The sequence below is a fragment of the Gracilinanus agilis genome, chromosome 2 (genome assembly GCF_016433145.1).
Source record: "Gracilinanus agilis isolate LMUSP501 chromosome 2, AgileGrace, whole genome shotgun sequence".
Taxonomy (NCBI): Eukaryota; Metazoa; Chordata; class Mammalia; order Didelphimorphia; family Didelphidae; genus Gracilinanus; species Gracilinanus agilis.
Genome location: NC_058131.1, coordinates 592,214,907 through 592,226,541, shown reverse-complemented (window position 1 = coordinate 592,226,541; position 11,635 = coordinate 592,214,907). Strand labels below are relative to the sequence as shown.

General features: G+C 33.1%; 1 protein-coding gene across 1 annotated transcript in view; it reads left to right on the top strand.

Moving 5' to 3' along the window:
• The window catches only part of MCTP2 (multiple C2 and transmembrane domain containing 2), a 185,918-nt gene that overhangs the window by 154,367 nt on the left and 19,916 nt on the right, over nucleotides 1-11,635 (top strand). Inside the window, exon 17 of the mRNA XM_044660134.1 lies at nucleotides 2,181-2,222. Coding sequence (XP_044516069.1) covers nucleotides 2,181-2,222 — 42 coding nt within the window. The remainder of the gene's footprint in view (nucleotides 1-2,180; nucleotides 2,223-11,635) is intronic.

The window sequence follows — 11,635 nt, the reverse complement described above, 5'->3', positions numbered from 1 at the left end:
TTCTCTTCTCTTCTCTTCTCTTCTCTTCTCTTCTCTTCTCTTCTCTTCTCTTCTCTTCTCTTCTCTTCTCTTCTCTTCTCTTCTCTTCTCTTCTTTTCTTTTTGTTAAATTCTGGAAATAAAACTTTCTTCAGTAAAATGTGCTAAATAAATACAAGGTCTTTAAATGACTAAGAAAAATATGTCTGTCTTATAAAATGGTCAGGGCTTAAGGCTTGCCAAATTCTAGATCTGAAATTTTTTTTCCTAAGGTGAACTTGAGATCTTGTGGTTAGTGGTATCATAATTTTTAACATTTCTTAAGCTTAAATGGTAAAATATGTACTTCTACGTTTTAAGGGTGATGTGAATCATTTAAGCCAAATTATTCCCAATCCCTAGTCAGAGATGAGGTTTTTTTATTATTATTTTAAAGACCTCATTTGCTTTCATGAAATACTTCCTGCTGACAATGCAGAGTACTTTATTTCCTTTCATCTGAAGATCTCTGAGTGTCATGTAAGCTGCTAGTGAATACTCATATTCTGTGAAGAAAGTCACAATGGAAGCATGTGAAATTCAAGGACAATCAAGTCTTTGGTACCAAATTGTAACCAATGTTAGGTGACATTATATGATCTAGTAAAGCCCTCTCTAGTTAATTCGAGGAGTCATCTCTTTAATCTTACTATTCTAAAATTCTTTTTCATATAGAGACATAGATAGAAATTGATTCTGTGCTCTGTACTGCTAACTAGGAAGCATAAGGAAGATTTGAGCACTTAAAAACAACCCCCAATATTTAGTATCCAACATTTCTCTCAAATAGCTATCAGGTGATAAGAGATATAATGAGATGTGTTTAAACACTCCACAGTTTTAGTGATATGGTTTAAATCTGTCTATTATATAGGAAATTAAAAAAAATAAAATGAACAGTCCTATTAGTCAGGCAGCTGTTCTAGCATCACCTGAATGAAAGCCAAGTGCCCTAAGTTCAGATCATTGACTCTTATTTTAATCCAATCACCTGTCACCACAGAAACCAAAGCAAAATTATAATGCCATAGAGAAATCTGTATCTTATTCTTGAGATTGATTATATTCATGCTGATGTATTTCCTGCCATCTAATGTTTCAGCAGTGGAAAAAAAAGGAAAGCACTCATCGTAGCAAAGATCCTGGAATAAACTAAGTATGGAGTCCTCAGCCTTAATATGCCAACTGGTTTATTTGTCAAACTTAAGAACAAAATGGTTTATAGACAGTAAACCTTGGCAATGAATTTAAAGCCTCTTGTCCTCAAACTAGGGTATGGTCTTAACAGCTATATTTATACTTAACAATTTTATGTAGATTGTGAAACAATTAATCAGAAAGTATGTAAGTGCCTCCTGTGTGCCAGCTACAATGCTAACTGCTGGGAATACAAAGAAAATCATGAAACTGACCCCTCTCAAGATTACTGTCTAATAGGGAAGACAAAATGGAGCTTTATAAGTATTTATAAAAATATAAGGAAAATGAATATATTAGAATATGCAGAGAAAATATAAATTATAAATGTGTATATGCATTCTATATACAATCTAATATACATGAGAATATATACAGTATTTATCTAAAATGAATAAATAAAATGAAGACAAGTTAATTTGAGGAGGGAATGAGGGAGGGCAATATCAACTGTGGAGAGATTAGGAAAAGTTTCATGTAGAAAGTTGCATGTGAATTGGGTTTTTAATGCAACTATCCATTCCTAGAGGTAGATGTTAAGGAAGAAAGCACTTCAAGCATGGAAGACAGTCAATGCAAAGGCATGCAGATTGCAGGTAGAATGTTTTATGTGAAGAGCAGCAAATAAGTCAGTATATGTAGATTATAGATTATGTGGAAGGAAGTAATGAGAAAAAGAACTGAAAAGATGGAAAAGGATCAAATTATGAAAAATTATTAATGCCAGGTTGAGGAAAAAAATATAGATGATTCTAGAAATAGTAGATATTCCCCAGATTTTATTAAGTAAAAGTAATAAGGGGAGGTATAGCATATTTGTTTACAATTTCTTGAACTTTAAAATAATGAATGGCATTTAAATTTTGAGAGATCTTGTTTTTAGTATATGGAACATATTAATGTATATTTTGTATGTAATTGTCATGAGAAAATGATTCTTAATAATAAATTGTATTTTTCTTTCAGGAAAGCACAGATGTAGATGATGACTATGAAGAAGATGATAAGGTGAGTGTACCGAAAGTGAGATATGTGTGAGGATGCTAACTTGGATAACACAATAGTTTCTAGGCTGTGGTTATTTTTAAAAGACAAAAATTATAGAAGTAAAACATGATAAAATATTAAAAGAATATAAAAGGGCATCTATACAAAGCATTTTAAATGAAGCAACCTAAGCTATGTCTTTTATTTTTGAGAGGAAAGATATTATGTAATAACCAAAATAATTAAAGTGTAATAGCTGTTAGTTTTGATGACATTTTCATTCTGTTGGTCTGGTCACCAAGTGTGTGAGTCTGTCACTTCCCCAGCTGTTGCTGGCACCATTTTCATCTGTATATCCAAATATGTCTGCCCATTTTCCTCTCAAGGGAAATCCTCTTGAACCTGCTGCTTTATTATCATTATACTTTCAGACAAAACCTTATGGAATAAAATGAAGAAAGTGAAATGCCAAATTGAATCTCATTCACTTAATGAATTTCTCTTCCTAAGAACATGTAGAGATTTGAAACTAGGATAGATAAAGCCTAACAGTCTTGATGACTAAATCAGGGAGAAGAATTAAAATAGAAGAACAATTCATTGGGATTGAGAACAAATATAATTAAAGCTCAGCAATGTGGAGAATAATGCCTAGAATTATCTGTGAAGTCAAAGATTTTGTGTACATGAAACTGTAATCTCAATAATATTAAGAATGTCATCTTATCTAAACTTTCTATTGATACCATAGTAGGTACTCAATATATACCTCGAATTGAAGCAGATTTCATTATATGATAAAGTTTTCAAATTAAGAGTAATGACCCATTATTTAGGGTTACCTTGATCAAATTTTGTTGATTACAAATCCAGTCTGAAATATGGCAAATATATATGTATGTATATATGTGTGTTATATGTTGAAAAATTTGTCCCTCTCCTCAAAAAATAGACTTGTGAAATCAAAATTCCTAAAAAATGTTTCAAAATAGATATATCCTCTCAGGCTTTATGAATGTGTAAGAAGCTTTTTGACCTATGTAACTCAATAAAGCCTAAAAAGTATGAAAATCTCCCTTGTCAAAGAAAATGAAATATTTGACCAAAGTAAAAGTCTGTTTTAAAGAATTTTCATCCTTCAAACTTGGAAAAATAGTGATATTTTTTGAAAGGCAGGCTTAAAAAGTATGGAGCTATCTTCTCGTTAGACCAAACTGATTTCAAATTGAAGTTTGAATACAATAATAACCATCAGGCTCATGACGTAAACCATCTCAGTGGAAATGACCCTGTGACCTGATAATTTCCTTTCCTTTCTCAAATGGGGTGTGTGTGTGTGTGTGTGTGTGCTATAACTCATGCATACATATGTAATAATTCATGTATGATATACATATGAAAAGAGAACATCAGAAATGGAGACCAACATGCGTGACTGTTACCCTATTAGGGAAGACTGTTCCCCTAGACTTTCCCCAAAGAACAAGTCAGACAACGTAAAGCATCCCTCTTCCTTGGCTTGTGCCAATAAAGCTATGCTTTTTTACCCCATCTCTCTATACCTTTATTTTTTTAAACACAAAAATGTTGGTTGATATTTTCTCATCATCCAAGAGTCAGTGATACTTTCATGTTTTATACCTGAAGGATGATAAAATGTGGACAATATCCATGTTCTCTTATAATTTATATTCTATGGTAAAAAGTGATAGGTACCTTCAGCAGAATGACTGTGATATTTCTGGAGAACCAGGACAATAGGTAGAGTTCATGGTGAACAGTTCAGTGTCACAAACATAATAAGAACACTATTTAAGATCCAAATTGCTTCCCTGGTATTAGACACTTCCTGAGAAGTAGGCTAAATTTTCGTTACTTATATAAGTTACATTCAGGTACCTTCAGTAATAAAAAGAACAAAAAGTGTCTATGATGTTATTTTATCATTGTTCCTATTCCAGAAGATAAAAGCATAGTAAGCCCCAACATTGACATGCTATAGTCTGGACTGTATATCCAAGACAGCCAGAATCATGGACAGTCATCCTGGCAGAAAAATACCCCCTCTAAAAACAACAACAACAACTACAAAAAGATCTCTTGATGATTTAATGTTAGCTAACAGCATGAGAGGTGTGCTGTTATAAAGAAGAAAAATGATCTAAAACTTGATTCCCTAATGATAATTCTTAAAATATGTACTATTAATTATTACTCTCAAGTTAATGACCAGCTTTTCTTCAGTTCACTGAAAATTAGGTACTCAGAGATTGTGTCTAGCCCTTGCATTTGTAGTCAGCAAGTGACCCAGTTACTCTCCTAATTCTAATTCTAAGACTTCTATTCTTTTCCTTATGACATAGTACCTCTCTTATAATCTTGTTTAAATATATTTGACTTGGCCTTTAGTTGAGGACTAAGGTCTCATTTGAGACCAGCCATGTACATCTTTAGAAACATTTCTTACAAAATATTACTTTTGAATATAAAACTTTTACTCTACAATCTATTTTCTCTGATAAGATTTCATGAACCCGAAATGAATGTTCTTAGCTATTCTGTCCTCATCTTCTCCCTCCCACCTCCATTATTACTGAGAGGTTTGAGAGTTTAAAAAATATTTTACATTCCCCATTGATGTGTGCATTTCCCCATCCCCTTAAAAGACAAATTATAATATTGACTTTGTAATGAAAGAAAAACTGAGACTTTAAAATTCTTATGACAATGAGTATATGTTTGTATACACATCTACACACACATCATGATTTATACTTTGCCCTAATCCTCCAGCCCTCTCATCATAACTGCAGAGCCTAAGGTTACTATACAAGCATCTTGATGTGGTACCCACATTTCTGTTTGCTATCATTAATTTTCTTCATCAAGATACTCACCTAAAGCTTTTCTGGATTATGTTGTATGTTAGACAAAACAGACCCTGCTTCTGTGAACTGTAACCCACCTTCTGAGTGAGGAGCTGTTTACAAATTCTAAATATACAGACATTTAGTTGAAAAACGGGAAAGCAAAAGAACTTGTTTCTATCTAAACTATCAACCTTGAAAATAACCTTTAATTGTCAGCTCACCTCCCTGCTAAATTCTTAGCCCTCTTGGCAGTCTCCTCCATGAATATGTATATGCTGAAATTCTGGCTGTCTTGGATTACAGTCCAGACTGTGGCAAGTCAATGTTGGGGCTTACCATCCTTTTATCTTCTTCAATAGGAACAATTATAATATTACATCACAGAAACTTTTTGTTATTTTTATTGCTTAAAGTACTTGAATGTAACTTACATAAGTAACGAAAATTTGGCTTAGCATAGTTGACTTCCTTCTTCAGCCTGCTTTAAGATTTTTCAATGTAGATAGTTTTCTGGGCTTAAAAAATGAATCTTGAACACTAAACCTCAAAAACAGGTGCCCATTCTCTCTTATAACTAATGGTACATATAAGAAATTGCTTGTTGCAAGTAGAATTCAGTAAGGACCCAGCAGAACAGATAATGGCAAGGTTCATCTGGTAGCAAAGAGATGACATTTTCTATTTGTGTTAGATTTAGCATGTGGAATCCTTCCGTATGGGCCTTATTTGTACGGATGGATTACAATGAAAATTGCATTAATTTTCTACACAGTAAAGGTCAGTAATTGAAACATGAACCAAGAGTCTATTGTGTAAAATGCTGTATCCCCATACTTAGGAAAGGTCACTCAAGACAATAATATCTTGTTTTCATTCCTGAAGGTATAAATAATTGCATTAGAGTTTCTCTCTTTTTCCAGCCCAACAATCACTTACATAGAAGATTTTCAGCATTTACCATTAACATCAGGAAGGAGGAATGATAAGGGCACAAGGAGAAAAATTAAGCTAAAAGAACTTCTTACTGCTATTTGGGTGAGAGTTGGAGAGGGGCAAACCAGAGACACCTTGTCCACTTGGTGGTCCTAAAAAATCTGACTCCCAAGAAATTACAGTAATAGACTTCCAGGTCTCCTACATCTCCCTGAAAGAGTTAAGCTTTTCCATTATAGGTTTTCCTAAAGCACCACTGCCTGTGTATAAATTATGAATGGAAGAAGGTGTGCTTCCTTTGTTCTAAAAAATTAAAAGCACATATAATAGATCTTTGTTGATTGAGAAATATTTTTGATGAAAAATATACATAAATATTAGTTATCTCCTCTTTTGACCAATTAGGTCATTATCATCAACACTCAAGTAGCTTTTAAGCCAGTGATTTTAGTGTTTAAATTGAATTGCCTTCTCTGAACACATTAATCTTCCTACCATTAATAGAGGCTTAGCTTTTTTGGAAAGAGATACACATGTGCAAAAATGGTCCTTTCTGAGAATTCAAGGTCATGATCCTTTGGATGAGGTAGGTCAAGTCTAGAAGAAATGATCTTGCAGCATTTTTACAAAATAGAGAGGAGATGGTCCACAGGATTGTTATTAGGGAAGACCATTGTCCAGGGAGGTAACCTTCCCCACCCGATAGTGAAAAGATGGTTAGCTAAGTTTATTTTTGTTCCTTCCTTGAAAAAATGCTCAAATCCCTACCATTTTTTCAGTTAGTAATGTACTTTTTGTGGCCAGCTGGAAGCAAGTATTACTGTATATTTGAAATACTTGAAGATTATAAAGTATTATTTTTAAAGTAGGAATTAAAAAGAAAGAACATGGTTCAGAAATTAATATTGGATGATTAGTTGTTTGTGCTTCTATAGATGTGGGAAGTATACAAAGGGTAAGAAAAACTCATCTACATGACATTTTGTAGGAGCCTGCTTAGAAATAATTGTCAAAGTAATAAAGTAAATGGTCATTTTGATTTAATTCCTTTTAATTTGATTTAATATGATTTTGGATATGAATTGATTTAATTGCTAACATTTTTACTGTGCCATCATAGTTTCAAGACTTTAATAGTAAAGTGGATCAAAGCCAATTCTTAATTATCAGTTTATTCATGTTGTGAATGATAGGGAATTGCTTTCTCCATTTCCTGTAGGCAGTTCATTGAGACATCAACTTCCTCAAATTTTCTTCTTTAAAAACACAACCCTTTTTCTCATAAATTTTTAAAGCAGATTTTTGGCTTTTATTACCAACAAAGGTCAGATTGGAAAGTCTGTAGGACTTCTACAAGTCATATTGAAGCCTGCTTTGAGATTAAGCCAATGATTTGGAAGTTTTATCACTTTTTGGTTCAGGGATATTCCCAATGTTTTAATATGTCCTTTATGCCATTTTCAGGTAGCCCAACTCACATTTGACAAGTTTTTTGTTTGTTTCTTTGTTTTGTTTTTTTTGTTTTGTTTTTTGCTAAATAGCCTAGCATGTACCTCACAGTACCATAATCTGGCTTTGGTATAGAGGACTTTTAAATGAGTGCTATAGCCTCCTCTCAACCAAAGATAAGTCTTCATTCAAAAATGTAATAAAGGCTATACAGTGTAGCATTCATAGTAGAAAGAGCCTTACTCTTTGGGAGCACTGTCTTGGATTTTAGCACCAATTCTGCTACTTAACTAGACCTAGTTTCCTAATCTATAAAATTCAGGCCTTGGGCTATTTGCTCTCTAACATCTTTCTACTCCACTATTATAAAGTCTTGTGAATGGTCTGATTTTAGAGTCACTCATTTCTCTTTGTATTTGCACCTTGTGTTTCTTAGAATGGCAGTTATAAATTCTCTTCCCATTTACCCATATCAAAGTTTTTTTTTTAAAAAAAACTAACAAGATCCTGACAATACATGAACTTAATTAACAAGTTCTATCACTCCTTTGTGATATGGAAACCAAAGGCTAATTTTCCTGTTGTGACATTTTGATATGCAAAATTAAAAGTAGGAATTTTGCTCACCTCCCAGATACCAAAACAACAACTCCTTCCCCTTCTCAATAAGCTTTAAAGACATCAATTGGAAAGTCCTGTTTTACATTTAATAGAGCATGATTTGGAAATAGAGATATTTAATATATTAGGGTTCTACATAAAATACTGTGTAGTTAGTGATTTGTGTTGTTTCTTATGCCACATACATGAAGGACCCCAAACAGCTCAGCATCTCAGACTTTGAGGTTCTCTTTCAAAACAGAATCCCCCTTTTACATTCACTACTCAGAGAATTCTCTGGAACATTAGCCCTGTTTAGCTTGCAATGACAATGTCATTCTGGGTTATCTGTCTCATATAAGCTTTTCATGAAAGTTTAAACTTCCCCGGAGGCTAGCTAAAGTTCCAAAGAAGATTTTTCTAAACTGTCCCAGGTTTTTCATTCATGAATTATCATTATTTTTCCATTTTTCGTTCTTCATTACTTTTACTGCTCAAGCCCTCCGGCTTGATACCAGATGAGTTTCCTGTTGCATGCCAAAAAATGTGTTGATGAATACCAATTGTGTGAAAGTTACATGTGCAGTGTGTGAGTGCTTTATGTAATGTACAGGAAATTAGAACGACATAAAACCACTTAGAACTGATATTGATTCAAAGCTGAAAATTCTCAGTTGTGTTCATTTTCCTAACATTGAATGTAATAGATAGTATTTGAGAAGGAAGTGTTCTATTAGAATTTAGAACATCCTCTCCAGCCCAATTCTAGTAACATACAAAATGGGTTGATTTTTAAAAGTGCAAGCTTTCTCTTAGGAAGGGAGTCATAAAGGCAATACCTGGTGCATCCAGGTAGGAATCCTCAAAACAATTTATATTGCTTATATGAAAAATATTAACTCATTATCTTGGTGAATCTTTTAAAGCAGATGATGACTTTTTCGTGCTAAACATCACTTCAGATTCTATCCCTGAACTTATAATTTTCAGATTATCAATATTCAGTGATGTCAGGCTTAGAAAAACAGGTTACGTTCCTTTTGCAAAACAGGGGTTTTTTTTTTTTAGTCTGATTTATACTTAGAATAGCATACTCACAAAGAACTTGAAGATAGGGATTTTGAATCTATTATTTGACAAAGTTGATGTGCTTTATTTTGACAAACACTACTTAATTTTTAAACACGCAAAATATATTTTTCCCTGGCATAGTTAATCTTCAGCAATGTGTCCCTGTTTTTGCTCAGGCAATTAATGGAGGAATGAAGGTTTTTTTCTTAAATCAGACCATGCAGGAAAGATTTAAAGTAACATACTGATTGTATAATTAATTCTCAGTTGTAAATTCATTTTGATGGTGTTAATTCTCTCCCAGAGGCTCAAGACTAGTTTATTTCACCTACAGTGCTGTAATCATCTGAGAAATTAGGAAGAGAAAAGGCCTTGAAGAAAGATTGGAGTCTTTATTAAAAAAAATCAGATGTGGCAATTGGGGTTTGGGATTGGTGGAAAAAGAATAAGTGATTATTCAGAAACAGGAAGAATATTCATTATTAATCTACCTAAACATTCTAGAACATACATTTTAGACCTTCAAAGTCTCAATCTATTTTTAATGAATCCTATAGTTATTGTCTTAAAGACACCAAAGCAGTCGAGTGGTAATAAAATGTCTTGAAAAGACCTTGAATTCAGTTTATATTTTTCCAAGGACTGATGGAAAAAAATAAGCATCTTTGCATAAGAAGCTGTTTATGTCACAAATGCAAAGTTTATCAAATTATCTAAGTCCAGAGGAGCCCAATTTTTCTGATCAATATATGTTGAAATAAATAGAAGGCTATTAGATATCAATTCTACGACTTAAAATTTAACCCTTTTATTTCTTAAAAAAAATAAACAAAAAAAAACCCTTTCTGTCTTAGTGACAACTCTGTTAGAAGGGCAAGGGCTACACAAAGGTCGAGGTTAAGTGATTTGCCCAGAATCCCATAGCTAGGAAGTGTCTGAGGTCACATTTGAACACAGATCTTCCCCAACTTCAGATCTTGCTCTCTATCTGCTATGCCACCTACCTGCCTCTTCACTTTTTATTTCACCTGACATATGATGTATGTTTGATCACAAAGTAGTTCCTACCCCCATATAACTTTTAAAAACTCCCAAGTTAAATAAATATTATTTATTCCTCTGTTGTATAGATTTATGCATGCTCTTATTTAAAGCTCTTGAAAATGAGGAGATGGTGACTTTTCTTCTGGTTTTTTTTCCCCCTAAATCATAGAAACAATATAATCAGATATTCATTAGCTCTTTTATCTAGTTTACCTACTTGTTCTTGTCAATGTATTTCCCTCTTTTCTGTATATTCTACGTTACATATTGAAAATATCAACTCTACTTTTTTGGTTCTAGGTATAAAAAAAAAGTAAGCATCTGTGATTGCTATTATGTCTTTCTGAATGAATCAGTGTTACTTTTCTGGGAGGTTTAGTCGCTGCAGCAGATGTAATGTTGTCTTTGCTAAACTGTGTTATCACCACATTTCGTAGTTCAATTTGAAATGTGTAAATAAAGCCAGCATGATATAGATAGAACTGCCAGATGATCTTTCTTACAGCTCAGGGCAGCATGAGTAGACTTGTCCGGGAAGATCACTTTTCTAAAAATTACGTTATCTCCAGTTTTCTGTAAGTTAGATAAGGGTATTTACTCTGGAACAAGTGAGTCTCTGTACTCTGCTGGAAACTGATACTGATGCCTTATTCAGTATGTAAGTCATAAAAATGTAGATTTCTATATAATTTCTTGCCTTTACCTAGCTTTTCACTTGGCAAGCCATGGCCATCTCACTACCATTCTTTGTACCAGTAAGGGAAAATGCAAGTCCACATCTGCAGTGTTCATAGTTCATCCCCAAATGCAGAGGATCACAGAACCCTAGAAATAGAATTAAAAGGCTCAGAGAGGTCATCAAGACCAACTCTAATTTTACAGGGAAAGGAACTTACTGAGGTCTAGAGAGATTAAGTGGCTTGTGTAAGGGAAACGAGGCAGGATTTGAAGCTAGGTCTTGCTGATTCCAATTTTGCCACTTTTTTTTTTTTGCCGCTTTATCATACTGCATTTCAAATATGCATTTCTTTAAAACATATATAGTACAAGTGATAGAATACACAAGATTATGCAGTTTATTGAAAAGTAAAGGAGGCAAAGTGGAAAGAAATAATTTTAATGAAAAATGGTGGAATATAATTATCAGCTGAGTGCTTAAATTGTGTTTGGCTTTGGGATATCTATATCTATATCTATATATATATATATCTGCCTACAAAGGAGTTATAATTACTTTAAAGGAGATTAAAAAAAGATAACATACATAGGAAAAAATAGAGATGGGGATTATATAGGATAAAATGACATAATAAATGATGAAATACAGGCAGGAAATAGAACATATATACTTATGTAATATGTATTAAAATTATCTATGTCTATAATTTATCTCCCTACTTCCCTATAAGCTTCAGAAAGGCCAAAGCTACATTTATCTGCATCTTCGTGTTATTTATTTATACTCTA